At 42.1% G+C, this 25,290-nt stretch overlaps 1 protein-coding gene across 6 annotated transcripts in view; it reads left to right on the top strand.

Annotated features, from left to right (window-relative positions):
• Lims1 (LIM zinc finger domain containing 1) overlaps positions 1-25,290 on the top strand; it is a 113,239-nt gene that overhangs the window by 68,305 nt on the left and 19,644 nt on the right. For 3 of the 6 annotated variants that reach the window (XM_028782003.1, XM_028782004.1, XM_028782002.1), the window contains exon 2: positions 17,049-17,208. In XM_028782003.1, coding sequence (XP_028637836.1) covers positions 17,049-17,208 — 160 coding nt within the window. Of the gene's footprint in view, positions 1-947; positions 1,069-1,259; positions 1,457-12,863; positions 13,061-17,048; positions 17,209-25,290 lie in introns of those variants that run through there. The other 3 variants (XM_028782005.1, XM_028782006.1, XM_028782001.1) reach the window with 3 other exon arrangements.

Here is a 25,290-nt window from a genome sequence, read left to right as displayed (position 1 = left end):
GTCCGTAGCTCAGTTACAGGACAACTGAGACAGTAGTACTCTGCCTAAGCTTCACAGTGCTCGTTCCCCAACCCCTCGCTACATTCCCTCTTACACACTGTTCTTACAGGTTTATGGTTGAGGTGGGAACTGGGGGAACTGGGTGCTAGCTGTCACCACTGCTGTGGCAGCAGAGGACCAAGTTCTCTGAATAGAAGGAAGAAGCAGTGTCCTCAAGGATTTACACCAGAATGGCCAGGAGGAAGCATGCCGAACAGAGTTCTTAGGACACTTGAGTCACTCTCTAGTCTCCTGCTAAATTGTAAGAGCAAAAAGAAGGTCTGGTTACAAGGCTCGATTCTGCTGTTACGACTCAGGTTAACTCAGCCTATATATTGTTGGATTTAATTTTTATGACTGGGAGAGGATAGTAGGGAAGGGGAAGAGAATGAGATGTGATATGTCATCTCATAAAAGCTTATTTCATAGCAGAAATATCTATAGACCGTTGTTGTATTGCCTTTTGCATATTGTGCTTGGGGCTGGTTTTCCCATGCACCATGTCCTGATTACATTCTGGCAATAGGGCTTCCTCATCTGCTGAAGCAAAGAGAACTCAACGGAGACCTCAGGTTCCTCAGCTGTCCTCTTCTTATGTGTCCTTCTGAGAACTCTCTTTGACTGTTTCATTGGACTCTACTTAGCTACCCACTCCTCCCACCTCTTCCTAGTTTTCAGCAGCAAATATGGCTGTTTTAAGTTTCTAAGTGACACAAGTTCCTCATGTTGGGTAAGGAGCCCAAAAGCCTGAGAACTCTTCAACTCTAGGTTCCTGACCACAGGCTTCCTCTGTTGGTCTTAGTTCAATCAGAAAAGAAAGTATATGCTTTTTTTAAGGTTTACAATCTAAGGAGAATAACTTGTTTCGTTGTATTTTTATGTATGTGTGTGTTCCTGTGTGAATGTACCGCCTGTGAGTACACTGCCCATAGAAGCAAGAGGGGATTGGATCCCTGGATCTGGAGCTTGATGTGTGCTGGAGACTGAACGCTGGTCCTCTACTCATCTAGAAGGGAGAGCTCCTGTCAGGTTAGCTACCTTTGATAGAAAACTGTTTCTCATAACGTCTCGCTAGGCCAGATCTTAGTAGATGATGTTGGTGTAGCAATAGAATAGGATGTGCTGCCATAAGATAGATAGCAGGTATCCCAAGGGCTTAGGTAAGAGTCTCCAAGGGGCCACTCCCCAACACATGCCCATCTCCTACTTGTATCTTGCAGAACTTTGAGAAGAATGGATACTACTGATTACTGGGGTACCATGGGAGCCTAACACATTGGAAATGCTGTTGGTTGAGATTCCCTGCAGGAGCAAGACAATGGAGAAGCCAAACATTCTATAGGAGTCTGTGACTGCTCTCTGCAGGCCCAGGGAACCAAACCCTGAGGCTTCCCTCCAGTGCCCTCTACTGACACAAGTTGAGTGCTGCTTTAGCATGCTAAGATGTAGGGAACCAGTGTTCAGCAGTGTTTCACCTCCCAGAAGGAAGTGAGTTGCCAGGATCATAGAATACCCTCTGGAAAGAGGGAAAGAGGCTGGGTGGTGGTGGTGCACGCCTTTAATCTCAGCACTTGGGAAGCAGAGGCAGGCAGATTTCTGAGTTCGAGGCCAGCCTGGTCTACAGAGTGAGTTCCAGGACAGCCAGGGCTACACAGAGAAACCCTGTCTCAAAAAACAAAAAAAAAAAAAAGAGGGAAAGAATTGAACAAAGACCCTCATAACCATGTGACCTGGTTTCAGAGGTCAGAACAAAGGGTATTTAAATCTTAAAGAATCTTACAGAGGCTGCAGCCCAGGCTGTGAACTGGCTGTCAGTATAGTTGCACCGTCTGGTCAACATCAGACTCCTGGGCTCTTGTTAAGTCCTTTCCACACCATCTTTTATGACATCTGAGTTGTGGCAGCTAAAATAATTATTTGCCTTTCTCTGTTCATCACAAAATTTGAAGCTCATGAAGGGAAGGTACCATTTTGACTTTAGCAAAAAAGTTTTTTCAGTTTCTCTGATTCTGGTAGATGTATTCTGTATCAAGAAAGTGACTGAAAATGAGAGATCTATGGATATAAAAGGAAAGACCTTTGATTTGAGTGAAGTGTTTTGCTTCTGTCCTTCTATACTGAAATTTTCATGGTTCTCTTTTTTTCTTATCAGTGAAGTAGGTCTCAGATTAAGTTTAGTCAAGAATAAAAACTCCCACTAACTTCCTGTCCCAGTATAGCTGGCAGTTGTGTTCAGTGAGAAAGCTCTGCTGAGTCAGAACTAAAATAAGAATGTACCTTAGAGCCTGACAGGCGCTGCTGCTGGGCACCACATCCATATAAAGAGCTCCTGCATGTGCCAAAAGGTTTCCCTGGTAACTTGGGCATCTCTTAGGTCAACATAGCTAAAAATACTGTTCTTCTGTATTTGGAGCTTTCTCAAATGTGGCTTTGTATCTTTCTAAAAAGATGTTTAGAGGTGATATTATGTTAATTCATCATGATAGGAATTAAAAGACATTATGAGCAGAAAAGTTTCTAGGAAAAATATTTTAAAAATCACAGCAAAGCCTCCTAACCTCTGAGGGAAATATACATAATTGTTTAAGTTGATCCAAATTTGTGTGGGGCCTCAGGAGTTCACTGCAGTGATTGTAGTTAAGGGAAGCTGTCTCTTAAGCATGATCTTGCTAAAGACCTTTAACTGTATGGGTGTCAGCAGGGGTGGGGTGGTACACGACAGTGTTGTCCCTCTGCTTCTTAGCAGAAGGCTTGATGGAATACTGAGGGGTGCTCAGAGTCATTCACCAATAGACAGAGACTAAGAGATCCAGCTTTGAGGCATTTGCATGCAGAACTCAGTGTTCGGTTTCTCTAAAGTCAAGCTCATTGAATAGGATTTGGAGGTTCTAGCTGAGGAGAATAATAGTGATTCTATGACAGTTATACATTTTCTCTAGAGTATATAAAGCATTGTTGGGTGACAGGGAAGTGCAAATCCAACTTACAAAATGAAATGTGCAGGCTACTCATCCTGCCCCGGCCTACCAGTTGTTCCTGACATTTCTCAGTGTTCTGCCATTAATGGTTTTGATTTTTTCTACACATTGTGAAAAGGAGCTCATCTCCTTTTCACAGTAGGTTACTGGTATGGTAAGGACGTGTCATCATAGAGAAAAGGCAGTTGTTTGGCACTATTGTCTTTGTGGAAGGGTGGATGTTGTTACTTTCTCTTTACACAATTTTCAGAATGTTAATGTCAGAGAGGGTCATGGAGAAAGAGGATAAGCTTGATTTGTTAGTCTCTCTCCTCCACTTTCCCTAGGTAGGGTATCTTACACAATCACGTCTTTTGTGGATATGATTTTATTATGTGAATCACTTAGAAATGCTTCATGAGAAATGGACCCCAAAGTAAGCTACCATTACTTGTTAAACTGGTTAGGGTTGGGTAGTTGCAGTATTGATTTGCACTATTTAGGCCAGTTTGGGGCAGAGTATTTCTGATGATGTGAAGCTGACACACATGGCTCTGTTACAGGTCCTTGGCAACCCATTGCTGCATCCTGCCTATGGTTTCGGAGTGGCCTCTCTATTCTGCAGACACCCAGAGAAGGAGTTTTGCCGCACCTGATAGTAGTAGATTTACTGTATTTGAATTATTGATTTTAGGACAAAGTGTGCATCTACTAGTCTACTTCCTGACAAGTGTCCAGCCTGTAGTTGGATAGCATCACACTCACTTCCTTATGAATATCTCTTTAAGTATCATAAGGTCTGCCGTGTGGCACCATATAACTATGACATCAAAGCTAGCTCCTTTGTATGTTTTCTTTCAATTCTTAGGAACAAATTATATGTAAATAGCCTTATATCAGGCATCCTGGCATGGGACATTGGTGGTCCAGGGTCGGCAACTGGTACTTTAATCCAGACATTTCATATCTTCATGTTTTTAAATGACTTTTTAAGCTCTCTCTTTGGGGTATATTTCACATACAAAAAAGTTACGGGCCAGCATTAGCACACACCTTTATCCTAACCCCCAGGAAGCAGAGGCAGTCGAATCTGAGTTGGAGGCCAACCTGGTCTGCAGAGTACATTCCAACAGAGAAAAACCCTGTCTCAACAAAACAACCAAATAAACCGATACAGTAAAGTCAGAGTGCTCTTATCTTTTAATAATCGCAGTAAGCAATACTAACACAGACGTAAATGGATGCACTGCTACTCAGTTTCAGCTGGGTTAAGAAAGCATATGTTAACTGCTTTTTCACTCGTCTCCATGTGGTGAATATGTTTGCCTTACACAATTAAGAAGCAATTTTAAAGACAAGGCAAAAGGCATATTAAGTGAAAATTCATTTCTACTTGACCTTTGCCTATTTCCTTATTGTCTTGAAAGAAAACATACTGCATTTGTCCTACAAACTGGAAGCGGGGAAGAGCTTTTCGTCTCCGTTCTCTGACTTGCATTGTTTTCAGTAGACCCAGGAAAATCAGATGAAATTTTCCACTTAACTCAAGTAGAGAATTACAGGGAAATAGTTCATTCTGCCAAGTAATAATTTAACTAGGCCACGCTAGTGATTTGAATACCCCCGTATGGCACCTACATCTCATAGCAGTTGAAGAGGCTTCTTCCTAGTGGTAGTTGTTGCAGAGTTCTTAGCTTAGTGATGGATTTAGAATAAATAAGCAGTTTCTAGCTCTCCCATTCCTCAGTGATCACTCACAGTGGGGTGGGGATGGTTCCAGAGCACTTCTCTACACCTCCGCCTCTGCCTGTACCATCTGCCCAGGGGATAGCAAAGTCTGTGGATGCTTGGGCCCCTTAGAAAAAGGCCTGGTTCTTGCATACAGTTTACCCAAGTCTTTCATTTTAAATCATCTCGCCAGGTGGTGGTGGTGCATGCCTTTAATCCCAGCACTTGGGAGGCAGAGGCAGGCGGATTTTTGAGTTCGAGGCCAGCCTGGTCTACAGAGTGAGTTCCAGGACAGCCAGGGTTACACAGAGAAACCTTGTCTCGAAAAACCAAAAACCAAAAAAAAAAAAAAAATCATCTCTATACTATAATTCCTAATACAGTGTGGAAGAATGGGTGAATGTAATGACATGCTAAAGCTAAACTGTTACTACAAACCCCATTTCTTTGCATTTGTGCCAGTGTGTTTGCATGTTCGTGGTGGGATGGTAGACATGTAGAAGCCTATGGCCAACCTCAGAAGTTGTCATCCTTGGTTTTCTTTTATGCATATTTGCATGTATGTGTGCATATAGGTATATAAGTGTTCCTGTCCGAACATGCATGTGGAGGTACAGAGGACTACTAGGCATCATCCTCGATTATTCTTTGACATAGGGTGGTCTCTACGGCCAGCTTACCCATACCCCTCCCTCAGTCCCTCCCTCTGTGTGTGTGTGTGTGTGCGTGTGTGTGTGTGTGTGTGTGTGTGTGTGTGCGTGTGTGTTGAGACAGTGTCTCATACCCCTGGCTGACCTGGAATTTGCTACATGAATACCAGGTTGGCTTTGAACTTGCAGAGGTCTGCCTGCCTCTGTGCTACAATTAAAAGTGTACACCTCCATGCCTGACCTGCTTATAAATCTTGTAGGAGAGGGGCAAGGCCTCGTGAACCTCTTTCACTTACATGGCAAAAAGTTTATGGACTCAGTCTTTTGCGGATCTTTTTGAAGTAATCCTGGCTGCTGGCAGTGTGAGAGAGCACTAGTCAGGTCATGCTCAGAGGACAGCATTCCACACACAGACTTTCACTGCAGTGTGGAGCTCATCAATTAGACCACCTCTGGTTGGTGGCCAGAGGCATGGCATGAGGTTGAGTCCAGCCTGAACTATGTTCACCAGCCTAGGTTTTGTAGCAAGATCCTGTCTTAATTACCTAGATTCAATCCCAGCCCTGCCTCCACCCCCAAATGATACTCTTGGCACCTCTGCTTATGAATATGTTCAAATTTCAAGTATTTAAACTCCTAGGAACAGCTGTGATGCTTTGTATGATATGTCTAAATAGGCTGTTTGGATCTTTGACCATTTGGGTACAGTCATGAAGTTAGCAGACTGGTGAAATCAGAAGCTCTACAGCTGTCTTCTGTTGTCCTGGAGTGCACTAGTGTGTAGTTTGGTCTAAACAAAACGTTAGGCACACCCACTGTCTTAGCTAGGTTTGTATTCATTGTTAAGAACTAGGACCAAAAGCAATTTGGGGAGGAAAGGGTTTATTACAGCTTGGATGTCAGAGCAGGAAGTTAAGGCAGGAAATGAAGCAGAGGCCACATACACATATGAACATCAGAGGACAACTTTTCTCTTTCCACTGTCTAGGATCTGGAAAGAAAATTGAGGTTATCAGGCTTGGCATCAAGCTCCCAATAAGCCATCTCAATAGCATATATGCATGCATGTATGTATGTATGTATGTATGTATGTATGTATGTAACAAAACTTCAGGGAAAAGGAATCAAGAAAGCAATCTGATTTACAATAGAGGAAATAAAATAGGGAAGGATGGAGAGAGAAAGGTCTAGGAAAAAATTTAGCTACCACTTACCCATGGAAAGAAATAATCTCTTTGATAAAAACCACCAAACATAAGGAGGCTGGAGCGATGGCTCAGTGATTGAGAGCACTGACTGCTCTTCCAAGGTCCTGAGCTCAATTCCCAGCAACCACATGGTGGCTCACAACCATCTGTAATGGGATCCGATGCCCTCTTCTGGTGTGTCTGAAGACATCGACAGCATACTCACATACATAAATAAATAAGTCTTAAAAAGAAAAAAAAAAGAGAATCTAAAAAGAAACTGATGAAAGAAACTAAGAGGTCCCCAATTAGAAAGACATGTGTATGATCATGAATTGTTATAACGTCTATAGAACCCCTTATGACCAACAAGTTCAGCTCCTGTCAGGATACCATTGGACCTTAGAGACATGGCTCAGGGCCTCTGGCTGCTCTTCCAGACAACTCAGGCTCAACCAAGTACTCACATGGTGACTCACAACTGTGACTCCACCCCAGAGGATCTGGCACCTTCTTCTATCCTCCAATGGTACATATAAATAAAAACTTTAAAAATACCAGCTGGGCAGTGGTGGAGGACGCCTTTAATCCCTGCACTTGGATGACAAGAGCAGATGGATCTGAATTTAAGGCCATTCTGGTCTACAAAGTGAGTTCTAGGACATCCAGGCCTGGTATATAGAAAAACCTTGTCTTGAAAAAATATATATACCAATGACATTATCTGCAGATGTAGAAAAAGTACTCCTAAGATTTGGATTGATCCACATAGACGGTCAAATAGCCATAGCAGTCCTGAGCAGAGAGAACAAAGCTGAAAGCGTTAGCAACCTGAGTAACATGGGACTGGCATAGAAACAGACTCACAGACTAATAGAACAGACTCGAGAACGTAGATAAATGTATATGTTTATCATCAACTGATTTTCAGCCTACGTAGTGAGACTATACTATGTATATACACATACAATGCATACAAATTTGTCTTTATTAGGGAAATTACTGCTCAAATGATATAAAATGGGAGCTCAAGAGATGGCTCAGCAGTTCAGAGCCTTTTCTGCTCTTCCAGAGGCCCTGAGTTCTGGTCTCAGTATCCTTGTCCAACAGCTCCAGGTGGCCCTCTCCTGGCCTCTGTTGGCACTGTGCTCATGTGCACAAAGCATACATGCATTAAATAGACGCTTCTTCTTTTTTTTTTTTTGGTTTTTTGAGACAGGGTTTCTCTGTGTAGTCCTGGCTGTCCTGGAACTCACTCTGTAGACCAGGCTGGCCTCGAACTCAGAAATCCTCCTGCCTCTGCCTCCCAAGTGCTGGGATTAAAGGCGTGCGCCACCACCACCACCCGGCAAATAGGCTCTTTTAAAAAGATGAAGTTACCAAGTTGTCGCTAAAATACTGAACCATCTTTATTATCTTTATTTCAGTTTGAATTTTAAAAGCTTCTATCTTGCCATATTCTTTAATACCCTACATTTTCATTTCTACCCACTTTTCTTAGGGAGCTTCTGACCCCATTCAACAGAAACACCTACAAGTGTCAGAATTGTTGCTTGTGAATTAGGTTTCTCTCTGACTGCCATTTGCTTTCCCCTACTGAAAAGGAAGAAATATAGTCCTCCCTCCTTCTTCCCTAGGAAAATCTCCTGACTGTTATGTGCTGCAAATATCAGTTCCACCCTCCACAAGTAACACCACACACAATCTTACCACCTCATTTTGACACTTTGGTGCCTGTCTTCTTCAGCTGCGAGTAGTCTGAGGTTTAAGTTTGTGCGTAAGAATTTGTACTTAGTCAATCTCTATTATCCAAATTTTATCTTTTTTGGTTTTTGTCTTTTTGCAGTCTAAAAAAATGTTCTCTCTCTCTCTCTCTCTCTCTCTCTCTCTCTCTCTCTAATTTCTCTTAAGTAGTCTGGTACAAATTACAAAGATATCAAACAAATCCATTACACAGAGGATTGTAGAGGATTTTGTGGTATTATGTCCCTGTATCAGTAACCTACCTTTGTCGGCACTCATTATTCTGTTATTCTTCCAGCATGTAAACATAAAAGGGCTGATTATGTCAGTTATTACCAGGCAATTGTGAAATTAAAGGCTACTTATGATACATTTGATATAAGAACTAAAGAGCTGTTACCAAAAATAAACTGGTCTTGTAAGTTACATAAGCATTTAAGCCAGGTAGTTTAAACTTTAGTATAACTGAATGGATCTTATTTTGTAGATTCCAGTATCAAGGGCTGTCTTATTGTACTCCCAAGCCTATTCGTACGCATATACACACACACCACCCACACCCCCCCACACACACACACGAGAGACAGAGAGAGAGACAGAGACAGGGAGAGAGAGAAAATGAATATATCACACTGTACCACATTGATGTGAACAGTTACTGGGTCAAAGTAAATGTGTATACATAATGTTTTAGCACATGCCTATAATCCCAGCATTTCTGGGCTGAAGCAGTTTGAGGGAAGCCTGGGTTACAATATGAGACTCCCCCTTTCCCCCAAAAAACTAACAGCATGTTCTGTTTAAAGTGGGCATAGTCGTTGTACATGCCTATAATTGCAGCTTTTAGGATGTAAAGCAGTAAGAGTCAAGGCCAGCCTCCACTACATAGTGAATTTGAGATGGCTATGAAACACTGTCTCTAAAAACAAAATGAAATAAACCTTAAGGATAGAGGTCTTAGTACTTGGTATCAGGCATCACCCTTAGCCAATAGAGGAAAGGGAATAAAAGATCTTCTTAACACTTTCTGTAACATGACACATGATCTAGAGCAATAACTATCCGACATGCTTAGAAGCCAGTTCTTCCTAATCAAGGTTTTGCAAAGACAGGTTTTGTTACATGGGCTGCTAATTTGGAAACCCAGAGCTATGTGTTAGCTTTACCTCTCTGCAGGCTGGTAGAAGAATTTACAGGAGAGTAATGGGAGGTTGTTTATTGGCTGGACTGTCAGAAGGGGGCATTTTAGATTCTTGGTGCAGCCATTTGTGGTCATCATATTTCTTTACAGGTTACAAGTTTATACAAGAGATACATTCTGAGGGAGGCTTTGAACTTGTGCTATAAGGTCACTGAGTGGAGGATCTTTGTTGTTTGTTTTTCAGTGGAAGACATTGAACCTTTGCTGGTGGTAGGCAAGTAATATACCACTGAGCTACACCTCAAGCACTTTCAAATAATAGTTTGTCTTTCGTTTTTTTGTAGACAGAATCTTTTTTTTATTAATCATTTTAGTAGTTTACATTTCAAATGATTTCCCCTTCCCAGTTACCCCTCCACAAACCTCTCCCATCCCAATCCCCTTCTCCTCCCTCCCCTTTGTCTCTATGAGGGAACTCCTCCACCCACTCACCCAATCCTGCCTCACTGCCCTAGCATCCCCTATGCTGGGACATCAAGCCTCCACAGGACCAAGGACCTCTCCTCCCACTGGTGGCAGATAAGGCCATCTTCTGCTTCATATGTATCTGGAGCTATGGCTCCCTCCATGTGTACTCTTTGGTTGGTGGTTTAGTCTCTGGGAGCTCTGGGTGGTCCAGATAGTTGATATTGTTGTTCTTCTTATGTGGTTGCAATCCCCTTCTGCTCCTTCAGTCCTTCCCCTAGCTCTTCCATTGGGGTCCCTGGGCTGTTGGTTGGCTGTGAATATCTGCATCTGTATTGGTCAGGTGTTGGTAGAAACCCTCAGAGAACAGCCATACCAGGCTCCTCTCAGCAAGCATTCTTGACATCAGCAATAGTGTCTGGATTTGGTGTCTGCAGATGAGATGAATCCATAGGTGGGGCTGTCTCTAGATGGCCTTTTCCTTCAGTCACTATTGCTTTTTTTTTTTTTTTTTGGTCCCTGTCTTTCCTTTGGACAGGAACATTTCTGGATTAACAATTTTGAGATGCGTGAATAGCCCCCTCCCTCTGTGCCTGTCTACTGGAGGTGGTCTCTATTGGTTCTATCTCCCCTTTGTTGCTTATTTCGGCTAAAGTCATCCCTGTAGGGCCCTGGGAGCCTCCTGCTTCCCAGGTGGCTGAGACTTTCTAGTGGCTACTCACAGTTCCCCATCCCCCACTGCTACATATTTCTATTCGATTTTCTGACCCTCTGTACTTCTCTCCTGTTCCTTTAAATACCTGGTCCTGCCCCCATGCCCCACCCACTTCCTCTCTCCTTCCCAGGTCCCTCTCTCCCTCTACCTCCTGTGAATATTTTGTTCCCCCTTCTATGTAGGATTGAAGTATCTACACTTTGGTCTTCCTTCTTCTTAAGCTCCGTTTGGTTTGTGGGTTGTATCATGGGTATGCTAAGCTTTTGAGCTAACATGGTGTGTACTCACTGATGAGTGGATATTAGACAGAGTCTTACCATATAACCTTGGGCTGGCCTTTATTGCTGTGGAGCCCATGGTGGCTTTAAATTCTAAATTCATCTGCCTCAGCCTCTTAAGTGCTGGCATTACTGGCACGCACCACCACTCCTAGCAGTTCTTTCAAAGTTAAAGTATGATTGGAATTATAGCTCAACAGTTTCACTCTTCAGCATTTCTTAAAGAGTAGGATAAATCTACATTTACACAAAAGCCTCTAAACAACTTTTATTTGTAATAGCCTAAAACTATGAAGTACTTAAATCTTTAGTGAGTGAATGGTTTGAATATATATATATTTATATATATACATATATAAATAAATATTTATAAATAAATAATAAATTTAAATATATACATATATATACATATTGCTGAATATTATGCAGCAACACAAGATCAAACTATATATATCTATATAGCAACCTGAACAGATCTCAGTGGCATGATACTGACTTAAACAAAGCCAATCTTCAGCCAGCACATATGATAGAGTTCCACAAATGACACTTTATACAGGTGAAAAACAGATTAGTTAAGGAATGCTCTAAGGAGATTTCTATGGTCAGATCACATCCTGCTTGATTGGTGGCCACAGTAGCTACACACTCAATGGCAGTAGAACAGATATGCTACTGTCAGACTCCTGACTTCGATACTCTATTTCCCCTTCTTCAGAGAGGAAACTGAAGGAGTGGCTTATGTTCTGTCAGTGTGAAGTTGATCATATGATTCTGTCCTTCCTCTGTTTTACTTTGCCCTTATGAAAAGAAACCAAAAATGAAAGCGTATAGATGAACAGAAAGGATGACATTTGAACCGGGAAGCGTCTCTAGTGTTTTCCCTCTTCTAGCACCTGTCTGTCTGGGGTCTCAGCAGGTCCAGGGCCACAGTCTTGGAATTCCTCATCATTTTGATATCTCTGGATTCAAAGTAGGGAGATGTGATCTCATTTCCTGCTTCTGGTCCCATTTTGTACCTGTCACAGACTGATTTTGAGTTCCTGTTTTATTTCCCAGTGATTCTGTTCAGTCATTTTCTTTCATAAAAGTTACAGCATAGCCCCAATCACTTATTATTCAGTCTCTTTGTGGCCTTGGTTTTTGTGAATAGCACCTGTTTCATAGAGGATATGGTGATGTGATAGAAGACACATGCCAACTCTTATGTGTCACCACTCACTGTTACTCAGATCTCCACTTTATGTTGCTTGTCTCTCAAGGCCTTATGGTTTTCCTGTTATCAGTATGACCTGCGGTGCCTAGCACTGTGCCTGCTCACAAGTTCCTTGAGGTGCTTGCTTTGAGTAGGATGGCTTACTGGACTAGAGAATGGAACCACAGAAGAACCCTGCACCCTTGTGTTGTTTCATGTTACACTGTTGCTATTGTCATCATGACAAACACAATTACAAGACAGTAGTTGGAGCTAAATATATCAGGAATACCATGAAGAATCCATGACTCTCCTGTTACAGGATTAGCTGAGATTAAATCAGAGTTACAGTTAAACTCTAGTTCTTTCTGGTTTACACTACATCCATTCATTGAAGCCTTTACTATGCTGTTTCTTGTATCAAGAACAAAGATAATAAAAGAGTACATAGAGCTGCACTCTGGGGGTCACAGTCCTCACTGGAGTTTGTCAAGCTTTTCAAAAATTTCCGTGCACACCCAAGTGGAGACTTGCTCAGACATAATTGTCACTGCCACATGAAATGGTTTTGAGAGCTTCTAGAAGTCGTAATAGATCCAGAGACTGCTGTGTTGCTGAGCTCTTAACATGAAAAGTCAGGAGTGACCCTGGCAGCTGGGTGACGCATGTGGGAACAGTGGGAGTGACCCTGGCTGGGAAACAGGAGGCCTGGATATTGTTTCTCTTCTCTGTATCCTGCTCGGCCGGCATCGCTGGGCTCTGAACTCTCAAGCTTGTACAATGGCCTTCCCAGGACGGGCACGCCCGTGCCCTATCCCAGAGAATGAAGAAATCTCCCAGACAGCCCTTAACAGTGTCCTCGAAGCTAATGGGAATGAAGACGAGAGGGCCGAGTCGAACCTGCAGCGCAGGCACAGTGACGTAAAAGTCTACAAGGAATTCTGTGATTTTTATGCGAAATTGTGAGTCTCCCCTCCTAGAATGCAGGCTTTCCAGTCGCCAGGCCTTCAGTTCCGCACTCCCTAGCCATTTGATCCAGCTAGTGTGTTTTAATTTAGCAGGGCTTTTCCAGGGTGTACAGAGGGCTCGGGGTGGTTCTCAGATTGCCTTGTCTTATAAACTTCCACCAGAAGACAAAATAGATGTCAAGGAAAGTGCCACCTCCTGGGAAGAACAGACAGCTCTCACCTCTCTAATAATGGTACATGTTCATTGTGTTATCCATAAGAGAAGCTATGTTGTCAGGATCTTTAACAGGGAAAAGTTCTCAAATATGAAACTAAAATTTTCATTGATAAACACTTTGTTGGGGATTTATCCCATAATCAGTATTTGAGGTGGTTAATAAACTCTCAAGATATTTGATAACAGAACTTTACATACTGTATTTTAAGAGTAGAAAATGTGTTCCGTGTGTGGTGATGGAGGGATGTAAAGACCTGCAAAGCGTGACTGTGGCTTCCTGTGCTGTAGCTTATGGAGGCAGCTGCAGAGCAGCCCTGCGTGGCTCTTGTAGGGACGCATTCTCTCCACTCCCAGATTTTCTTTGTCATCAACACTTTTTAGTGAAAAACATCGTCTGGAAAATTAAGAAATTAGATATAACCAATCTAATGACTTATCTTTTTTTAAAAAATAGCTTCTACGTACATTGTGTTAAATACTGTCAAGTATAAAAAAAATGTGAACAGGACAGGAGAGTCAGGCAAGAGAGGAGCTGCGTAAGTAATCCCAACACTTGGGAGGTATGGAAGATCAGGAATTTAAAACCAGCCTGGGCTGCATGAGACCCTGTCTCAAAGAAAGAAAAAACAGAACCAACTAGCCAGCAAACGAGGTGAGAGGGAAGGGAAACATGAGGTCAGTCTGGGAGGCAAGCCACTGCTGTTTTCTGTCCCTCCTTTGTTACTGAAAGGAGTTCATATATATGAATGTGTGTGTGAAGCGTTAACCTGTCTACCCATTTTGCCAAGTCTGCTTGAGTAGTCAGACATAAATAAAGTCTGGAATGTAGTTGTAGTGAGTGTAAACAGGTCAGTGCTAATAGCATTTTTATCAGCACCATCAAAAAAAAAAGATTGAAATCCAGTACTTCTTGTAGAAGAAGTCATATTTATTCAATTAATAGTAACACATCAGATTTTAATAATACAGAGGAAAATGCTGTTGCCTTAAATGTTTGCATATTTTTCTTGATACAACCCCTCCTTCCAATCTGCTTTTGCACTGGGCACAGCGATGTGACTGAGAGGGTACTTCAGAACTTCCAGAGAACCAGTCACCCCAGAACTTCAGAATCACGGAGTTAAGTGGTAGTAAAGCAAGACATTCCAGAATGTTCTCTAGCTTTTGGGGAAGTCCATTAAGATTACTGAGGTTCGGAGTATCATTGGAGAGAATGTAGAATTATAATGATGCTATGTCTTTTAGTAGCACCTTCTGCTTTCCAGAGTAGTCTATACTTTATTATTTTATCCTCACAACAGCTTCTGAGAATTCCTGAGCGGTTGTGGGCTTAGTGTCCTTCTCCACTCAGCCACTCTTTGTGTAAGAAAAGCCGGGCACAGATCCCTCCAGAGCTTTATTAAGACTGTTGCTCTTCATCTGGACCCTCTCTTCTCACAATAATTCTGAAAAGACAAAATGGAAGTCTTCTTCGTGCTTAGGCCAGGTTCACCCAGAAGTTAGGCTGCCTCTTTTCCCATTTTAAAAGTATTGGGGGGGGGCACACACTATGGAGATCAAAGATAACTTGCTGGAGTCAGTTGTTTTTCTGCCACATGAGTTCCAGGGATCAAACTGAAATTTTAGGCATGGCAGCAAGCACCGTTACCTGCTTTGCTATCTCTCTGGCCCCATCTTTTCTCTTTTCTTCAGTGACACTCCTGTCTTAGATTTGACTTAACTAATTAAAACAGAGTTTTGATTGCTCTGGAATGGTGAATGTAGAAGTTCAACAAAGAGTTACTATGGCAACGTTACAATGTGGAGTTGCCTTGAAACATTTGAGGAAGAGGACAAGTATCAGGCTATCCTCCATTGGGGTGGGGCAAAGAATAACTATTGCTATGGAAACACTAACCTTGGGAAGAGCTAGGAGCAAGGCAGCTGGTTAAAGTGTTTGTGAAGTGAGACGCTCTCCACACCATCTGTCTATTGGCAGTGGTGCTGGTAGACTGATGAGATATTTGAAAGGTCAGAAGCTATGCCAGGGAGCAGACTTACTATTGTAGAGGTAGAACTCTACTGTAGAATCAGCCTCTGAAAACAAAACAAGCCAAAGCAAACAAAAGGCTTGCCCAGTGATTCTTCAGCATACGGAACCTTCTCCATTTCTAGAGCTTTCAGAAATAAAATGCCTATTTATGTGAAATCCTCACCTAAGTCTTTGCTTCAGCCATGCTGCCTTACTTCTGAAGCACCAGTGGCTAGAGAAAATTGAGATTATTCATTGATCACATTCTGTGTTTTGAAGTGTAGTGGGATTGCTTGTGGGAAACTGTCAGAGTCACTTAAGGCTAGTTACTGCCTGGTTTTATCTTCCTGTTCTGTAAAACATGATTGCATTCCTACCATGAACTCTCAAGAGTTTGCCGTAGGCTATGATCTGTGATGGAGATGATTCCTTGTATGCAGAGAGCCTGGATTCTACTCCAGTGTCATTCCTTAATGAGTAGCTAATTCTGTGATGTTGAGTTAACTGTCCACCTCTGAACCTGTTTTTCTATTTTCAAAGTGATCTTTATTACATAAAATTCTGTGATTTAGTGATACATTTTATACTGTTAGTACTAAATATTTGCTTTATGTACTGTCTAATAGAATTGAGGCATCTTGTCTAATTTTCAGTGGTTTTAAGCAGTTGCTTTGAACAATATCTAATCAAAGGTATAATCTAAATTTAGGTTATAATATGTAGTTTACTTACGTGAAGTTTAGATTCTGTTCTTTAAAGAAATTGACTTTAAGTTGTTATCTCACTGAGGGTAGAGCCTCCTGAGGCCCCGCCTATAGCAGAGTAACTATTGGCAGTTAGCAATGCCTAGGGTAGGGAGGCTGTTTTCCTTTGCAGTGTGGCCCACTGGACGTGGGCTGTGCTCCGGGGATTGGTGCCCTACATTCCTGCACATATGGGCAGCACTAATTGCTATGAGGAGGGAAGGAGGAATGAACATGAGGTTATAGGGCAATGTGAAATGGAGCGTCCTGGAGGAGCTGAAGTGGGGAACAGGGCTACGTGTGATCTAAATATATTGTATTCATACCAAAGAACAAGTCTAAAAAAAACGGTATCTCATGGATATTTTGTTTATGTTTTTGAGACAAGGTTTCTATGTGTTCCCCTGGCTGTCCTGAAACTCACTCTGTAGACTAGGCTGGTCTCAGACTCAGAGATCTACCTGCCTCTGGCTCCCAAGTGCTAGGACTAAAAGCGTATGCCACCACTGCCTGGCTATCTCATCGATATTTTAATTAAAATTACTTATCCAGCTGTAACTCTGAGTTCCTTAAGGGAAACATTTATTCATTGGTTTATTTATTTGAGACAGTCTCGCTGTGGCAATATGGTCCAGGCTGTTCTTGAACTTCTGGGTTCAAGCAACCTTCCTGCCTCTACCTCCTAAAGACTGGAACTACAGGTGTATACCACTGCACGAGCTAAGGGGACTCTTGGCTTTGATCTGTGTTCTTCGTATCTAACTAACACTGCTTACAAGAGTGCTGAAAATGCTAAAGTCAAACAGAAACAAAGCAGGAGGCCCTTTTAGAAACTAAAGTGCCTAGGTTAATGAGACTGGGCCATTTTGAATTAGAGAACTTGTGAAACCTGGTTTTATGGATAAAATAGGAGTTTTTGTGTCCAGATAGAGTTTGCTCCTCAGTTCTTGATGCCGTCTGCTCTTTCGGTTAACAAGTTAACAATCTCTGTCTGCCCTTTGTGTGTTTTAGCAACATGGCCAATGCCTTGGCCAGTGCCACATGTGAACGCTGCAAGGGGGGCTTTGCACCTGCAGAGAAGATCGTGAACAGCAATGGTGAGCTGTACCATGAGCAGTGCTTCGTATGTGCTCAGTGCTTCCAGCAGTTCCCAGAAGGACTCTTTTATGAGGTGGGTCAACTCAGCTGTCCTTCACTTTCAAAATTCCTTTTTTTTTTTTTTTTTTTTTTTTTTTTTTTTTTTTTTTTTTTTTTTGGTTTTTCGAGACAGGGTTTCTCTGTATAGCCCGGGCTGTCCTGGAACTCACTCTGTAGACCAGGCTGGCCTCGAACTCAGAAATCCGCCTGCCTCTGCCTCCCGAGTGCTGGGATTAAAGGCGTGCGCCACCACCGCCCGGCTCACTTTCAAATTCCTTACCAGAGATGGAGTTAAGTGCCAGGTATTTAGTACCTGTGAGGTTATTGGTAGAATGCATGTGGAACATGTAGGTCCCAACCTAAATAAGATACCCATGTATAACTACCTACATTCATGCCCATCAGTTCGTCTCAGTTCAGAATCTACAGTATCTTGTAACTGCCTATCAGACCTGAGTACTTCTGCTCCAAGTACAGAATCCTTTCACAAGGCCCGCGGCAGAAGTATCTCTGGCCTCCCCCAATGCTTGCTCCTACATGGAATCTGCCCAACCTCATCCCTAGGTCTTACTGTATCAGGATATCATTGCACAGCTTCCTAAAGGGGAACCCATGTCACCTACTTCCTGATTTCTAAGGCACATTCTGGAGAGTTCCTTCCATGCATGTATTTACTACAGAGAATCTTGTTAGGACTTGAGCACTGCAGGAACCACTCTGTTTAGCCCTTCTGTATAGCTTGAGTTATTTTCTAAACACTTGTTTTTCTTGATGTCATCATGTAATCTGAACTTCCATCATACTGAAACTTTCTTATCACAAGGAAGATGGATTGTGGGTTGGCCTAGGGAAGCTTATTCCCCACATCATGAGTGAGAATGAGAGTGCTCACTTTGGCAGTTCATTTTTGCTAACACACCACTTAACATGTTTGCAAATGTGTGCATCTTTATATATGTGTATAGAATTCTGATACTGCTAAAAATGTCTGTTCTTTGATTTCTTTTTAATTATTATTATATGTGTATAGGTGTTTTCCTCCATATATGTCTGTGCATCATGTGTATGCCTGGTACCCCTAGAGGCCAGAAGACATTATGAGATCCATTAGAACTGGATTTAAAGAGGGTTGTGAGCTACCATGTGGATACTGGGTATTTAACCAAGGTCCTCTGGAAGAGCAATCAGTGTTCTTAACGGCTGAGTCATCTCTCCCCTTTGAGTTTTTTTTTTTTCTTTTCTCCTACCAGACTTAGATTTTTCTGTCTCTGTGCCTGAGAAAAGAAAGGTAGTTTGTAGCAGTCATTACTAAACTGATTATTACCACTGAGGCATTTCCCTACTGTGAGCAGATTGAAATTCCCAGGCCAGCGTGGAAAACATCATTTGTTTCCCTCATATATGCTTTTAAAAAAAACCAAACTTCCATTTGTGAGTTGTCTGTATTAGTGTAGTACAAGGAAATAGCATTGAGCACTGAGTCACAGAATGAAATTTTATTCACTAGTACACATATTATTCAGGAGTTTCTACTACGCCTCAAGAAAAATCAAACAAAAACCCTTAGCAGTAGGAAAATACTCCTTTTTTTTTTTTTCTACCTTGGAGAATCTTTTTTTCAGAAGTTGAACTGTAAGAGAAGAGAAGAGACGATAGAGAGAATGTCCCAGGGTATATAGATGGTGGTGGTGGTGGTGAGCCAGGGGCTCTGTGTTCGGGGGCTGTGACCGCATGGGAGGGAGGGCTGCTCTTGGACTGCTGTCACTCAGTATGACAAACTCTTCTTAGAATTTGACAAAAGGCTCTGAAATCTCTTAACTCAGCCAGATAAGACTGCTTTGATTTTAAGATCTTTATGAAGAATTTTGGAAGATACAAGATAAATATAAAACTTTTTATTCATTCATGGAAGTCAATACACAGATTAGAAAAGTACAGGCAGGGTAGAGAGAAAGAGATCCATGGCTCAAAGCTTTATTGCTTATCAACATCCAAACAGGACTCCTGTGGAGCTTTCATTAGCAGGCTTAAAGCAAATAGGCACAAATTTCAGATGGCCATGCTGTGACATCTGTATCTATACAATCCATGCTGGGTACGGGAGTAAGCCTGGCTACTCAAGCTGTATCTAGCTGACCAGGGGACGGTAGTGTATGACAGACATCTGGATTGATCGTACTGTAGAACCGGGAAGCATAGAACTGGAGACAGGGTGACTGATACTTTCTCTGGTATGAGAAAATATAGCTTCTATTCACAGTGGCTGCCAAAGAACATGTACTCATAGATACTCATGACAGACTCAAAGCACACAGAAAGGTTCCAGAAGTATGGGGGATGGCTTAGTCAGTAAAATGCTTGCCATGCAAGCATGAGGACCTGAGTTCAGATCTCCAGGACTTATGTAAAAAAACCTGGAGTAGTGGCACATCCCCATGATACCATAGTTCAGGAGGTAGAGACAGGAAGACCTACCTGCCTAGACTCTGGCTGAAATCAGTGCAGTCAGTGTTGACTGAGCTCCTATCTCCAAAACTAAGGCTGACAACAACTGAAGAAGACACTAGACAACAATCTCTGGCCTCCACACGATCACACACACATGTATATGTGTAATTGCACACATACATGCACACATGAACATGTCTGTATAAACACACACAAAAAAAAGGTCGGGGGGGGGGAGCAGTGTTAAGTCCCTTGTTATCCCTGCCGTTCTTTTCTTTGTGGTCCTGAGAGGTGAAAACATCCTTGACAGCACAGCAGGCAGCAGTTTGTGATGTGACAGGTATTTGAGCCCATATTGACCCTAGTATCCATACAGGTCTCTTCTTAAGATTAAGGAAACGATACTGGAAAAGAATTAAAGAAAGATCTCAGAAACTCAGAGGGAAAAGTCCATTCTGTATTGTCTTCTTCCTGATCTGCCCTCTGGCGTTCTCCAGTCCCTCTTCATGTCTTTTCTCTGGCATGGTCCTTTTGCCTGCCATTTTGGCATTGAATGGCACTATCTTTCTTAGCCAGCAGTGGTCTGTGCACCTGCCTCTACGTGTGGTCCTGCCAGTTGCAGTTTGATCAGAGGGAAAAGCTTGGGAACAGCCGTGAGCAGAGCAGAATAAAACATGACTCACACTTGTCCTCCTACTCACTCCTTACTTCTCTTCACTGCTGGGCTATAAATATCCTCCTAGTGTTATTCCAAAAGATGTTACAAATCCCAGCCTTGGGCTATTAATGGGCTGTTGCCTTCTGGGTCCTAAGGAAGGCAGCTATTTTAGCTACAATGTTTACTGTTTAAGGTCCATTTTCCAGCTAGAGATTTATAAAGCCACAGATGGAAAATAAGAACTTTACTTTTGGTTAAATGAGAAAAAGCTATCCCTGTCAAAGAATAAGATGCATGTTCAGCTATGCCCAACAGTAGAAGATTTTCCAGAACTAGAAGTCCATTTGATTGGGGGTGTGGGGACTGGGGTCTTTGTTTTTTGAGATTATATATAGTCCAGCCTGGATGAGGGTAACTTTAAACTTCTGATCCTCTACGTTCCTAGTGCTGAGATTACAGGCAGGCCTTCTACCAGAAATTTGGTCTGTATGTATCAATGTTAGTATAATGAACCATGCAGGGCATGTGAGTTGGTGATGCAGTGTATTCTTGTTTAGCTTTCAAGGAGCCCTAGGTTCAGTGCCCAGCACTTTGGAAAGTAGACTGGAGACGGTATTTTCTCCAGTCCATACCTTTGCTAATGCTTTTAACTTTTGTCAAAGCATCCACCTCCCCGTATTTCTACATATCTTACTCTTTCCCTTGGAACCAGTTATGAAGACTTAAAGATAACCAAACATGATGGCACAGACCTGTGGTTCCATCATTTGGGTGGCTGAGGGTGGAGGTTTGCAAGTTCAGTGCCAGCCTGGTATGCTTGCTTAATAAGAGCCTGTCTCAAATTTAAGGGGACGGGGGAAGACAAGTTTTGTTTACTTACTTCAAAACATGGTTCACTTTTCTTTGTGGAACTTGTTGATACATTAGATTAGTTGACTAGGATATTCATCCCTCTAGGCAGAGAAAAGTCTGGAACCAGATTCTACACACTCACTAGAACATATGGCTAGAGATATGAACACAAGCATTTCTGATGCATCTGTACTTCTCTTAAGCATGGTATAGCTGGTTATGATTACATAGGCTTATAATCCCAGCACCTGGGAGAGGCAAGGAGGGCAGGAATTCCCAGCACCCACTGGTAGCTCCAGTGCCATGGAATCACATGCCCTCTTTTGACCATGTTGAGCACCAGGAACATGTGGTGAACAGACACACATGTAGGTGAACACCCATAACAGAATAATGAATAAATAAACAGTTTTAAAAGTAAAACTTTGTCTTAAAAGAAAAGCAGAACAAAAAAATACATAGCTGCTCCTAGGAATCCTGCCCAGATGTGACCCCTCCTCGCACAGTGACCCTGACTCCTACTAGATGATGTAGTTTAAAACAGGAACCTAAACATTTTCAATTTAGGCAGAAATCTGTCTCCCTCCGAAAAATAAGGTGATTTACAGACTTGTTCATCAGAAAGAACTGATTTACTTGCATTGTTTGCCCAGGAGATCACTTCTAATGTTAGCAGCTGTTTCATTCCGTGTCTTTTCTGAGTCCACAGAACACTTCATTCATTTCTAACATGGAGCACTTTGACACTTCATTATGACTGTTTGTTACAGTACTCATCTTCCCATTGACCTTTGAATACTTCTGCCACAAAGACTGTCCACATTGATCTAGTATCTCTAATACATAACTATAATCTCACCATTTGGGAAACGGAGAGAAAGGATCAAGAACTCAAAGCCACTTTTGACTACATAGCAAGTTTGAGACTAGCCTGAGCTACATGAGACTTTCTCAAAAGAAAAAAGACGCCACCAAAAATGGTGTACTGTTTTATTCTTTGCTTACTTGCTTAAAATAGCAGGCAGGCCTGGAGGTATGCTTAGTAGTGGAGTGCATACTTATCATGTAGGAGGCCCTGGATTCAATCCCAGCACTGATATGTAAGCTAAAAAGTAGCACAAGACATGTCTAATACCCAAAGTAATATAGCTCTCAGCTCTTTATAATGAAGAAATGATTATCTCCATTTAAGAGAAACTAAGATTCATTTACATTATTAGAGCTACATTGCCAAACTAAAATCTAGTTTCCTTCATTCTGATACAATTCTGTATTTTACTTTAAAATAACCTATTAGACTATAGAAACTAACACTCATTTTAGTCTTCAGCAGAAAATAGTAACAATGTGAACATATTAAAGACATAGCAGGACAGCTGGGGCGTGTCACAGTGGTAGAGGACTTGCCTCATGTGTTCAAGTCCCAGACAGTAATGCTTCTCTAAGCCTTGATTGAGATGGGGCTTCTCGCTGTTACAGGTGTCCTAAGGCAGCATGCCTGTGCTTCTCCATACCTTGCCAGGAAGCTAGTCCCCTGTACAGGAGTAAGTACTGGGCATAGCCAGCTTACAAGACTTATAGGATCGTACTTATCCCTAAAATTACTTACTACACAGATGCATTATAAATTGTTGTTTTTTCATTTGGTAGTTACACGAACCCTACAAACTAGGTATGATTGGTTATACATGGCAAAGTAAGCCCTTGCCTATTGTATACAGTGACAGCTGACTCAAGATTTTTCTCTCTGGACACTTGTCTCCAAAAGCTGCATTCTCTTGCACTGTATTGTCCTATCTTTCTCAGAAACTGAAATGATTTAGATATATTTCGTAAGATAGCATGTTTTTTCTAAAATCTTCACTGACACATTCTGTAGATACTTATGGAAAGCCAGTGTTGGACCCCAGGGTTCTTCTCATAGTTTTCACAACTCTGGTTATGGAGCGTCTGCATGAATGTGTGAGTTCCATATGGCTACAGGTTTTCAGTTGGATAATGTAGTTATATTTAAAGGAGTCAGTGCTGCTGGGTGTGGGTGGTACATGCCTTTGATTCCAACACTTGGGAGGCAGAGGCAGGTGGATCTCTGTGAGTTTGAAGCTAGCCTGATCTACACAGTGAGTTCACGATGGTTAGGGCTACATGGAGAGCGCCTGTCCAAAAAAAAAAAAAAATTAGTGCTAGTTTCCCTAAGATTTTAGCTGTTTTCTGCAGGGAATGCCCATTTAAACAGGACCAGACACCTGCATTAGTGGTTCCTAAGTACAGCTTTTTGATACTTTGATTATCTCCACTAAAACAAGAACAAGTATTTTTTTTTCCCCTTGAAGTATTTTTAGAAGTGAGCTAAAGCCAACAGTTACAGAGAGATACCGTTCCACAAATCTTTCAAATTGGCATAGACTGAACACAGAACAAGGCCTGACAGTGGCCTTCTTTGTATGCTGCAGATCCAGCCAGCATGCCCAGGGCTGAGCTCTGCTAATGCTTCAGATTTTTCTCTCTCCTTGTTTGGTTTTCCCAGTGTGTGCCTTTCTCCCCATCCCAGGCTATATTAACAGGAAAGACCTGTTGGTAATGAACGGTGTGATGGAACAGTGATTAACAAAGAGTTTCCTCCCTCATTTCCTCTAGTACTGTATCCTGATTATTCAGGAAGGCTGGGACTGAGAAGTGAAGACTGAAAAAAGGAAACTCCAAAACCAGTCTCTCTGCTTATCTACTGACCCGCTTGTCTCAGGGCAATTCATGACAGATGTATAAATCACCAAGTGACTGCCCAGCATCTTCAGTTCTAAAATGAGGCCATTGGCAGAGTTCCTGATTATTGGTTTTAAACCAACAGTTATTAACCCTCCTCCCTCGCCTCTCTGATAGGAATATTTACAGAACTCCAAAACCTACACAGAAAGAAGCAGAGCTGTTGCTGCTGGGGCTCATCTCCCACACCACACAGTCTCTTGGAACATAACGTTTCTTGCTTTTGTATCTGTGGTGAGATCCTTGAGAAGCATCCTCTGTAGGCTCCTTTATCTGAACATGTGGTCCCCGCTGCTTGATGCTGTTTGGAGAGGTTGTGGAACCTTGAGGGAGGAAGTACGTCACTGGAGTGGGCTTGGAGGGTTTATTGACTCACCCCACTTCCTGCTTTCTTTCTCTGCTTCCTGTCTGTGAATAAAAATGTGATCAGCCAGCTTCCTGCTCCTGCCACTAGGGCATGCCTTCCCTGCTATGAACTCTGCCCTGGAACTGAAGCCAAAACAAACCCTTTCTTCCTTGAGTTGCTTTTGGTCAGAGTTTCAGCACCGTAACAGGAAGTAACTAATACAGTATTCTTTGTTTTAAATTGGCTGGGGGATTCAGTGTAGTTATCTAACATAGTGTTTATGGGCATTTGATTCTTCAAAATTCATAGTTTCTGGTTTGTTCTTTATTTTATATCCCAAACTTTTATTTTGGGTTGATTTGTGGGATCCCCAGGCTCTTAATTAAATATTTTACGCTTCATTATCTCTACAATATGTGGAAAAGAAGCAGTGCATTATAGCAAAATCTCTTGGAATAGGAGTGGTAGCCCTGATGCTGGGTCCTGAGGAGCACAGGATCTGGAATGCAGGTTATTGCAGTGGAATCAGTTCCTGAATACTTGGACACTGTTTCCTGAGTGAGTCAGTGAGTGAGTCAGTGAGAGTCTCTCTCTCTCTCTCTCTCTCTCTCTCTCTCTCTCTCTCTCTCTCTTTTTCTTTTTAAAGAAGTGATCACATTGTAGGTTGGCTCTGGCTTGCCTGCCTCTTCTGAGTCCTTTTTGATCTGATTGCTACTATATTTCTATACACAATCGCACTTGCTTCTCCCACTTTATAAAGAAAATGATTTCAGTTCTGTTAGGATGATTTGCACCAGGACACCTCTCAAATGGTATCATTTAGGGAAACATATGCCTTTAAAGCCTCCCAACTTTTCCTGCCCTGTGTATTTTCTCATTTAGGATGAAGAAGTTTGGCTTGGGAAACTGTGTTGAGTTTAGAGTTGTAGAGAGTAGTCAGACATCATTCCTTTTTTTTTTTTTTTTTTTGGTTTTTCGAGACAAGGTTTCTCTGTGTAGCCCTGGCTGTCCTGGAACTCACTCTGTAGACCAGGCTGGCCTCGAACTCA

This window comes from Grammomys surdaster, unplaced genomic scaffold, assembly GCF_004785775.1.
Source record: "Grammomys surdaster isolate TR1022 unplaced genomic scaffold, NIH_TR_1.0 655, whole genome shotgun sequence".
In the NCBI taxonomy this organism is placed as follows: Eukaryota; Metazoa; Chordata; class Mammalia; order Rodentia; family Muridae; genus Grammomys; species Grammomys surdaster.
Note: the sequence above shows the minus strand (reverse complement) of the source record. Positions and strands in the feature narration are given on the sequence as shown.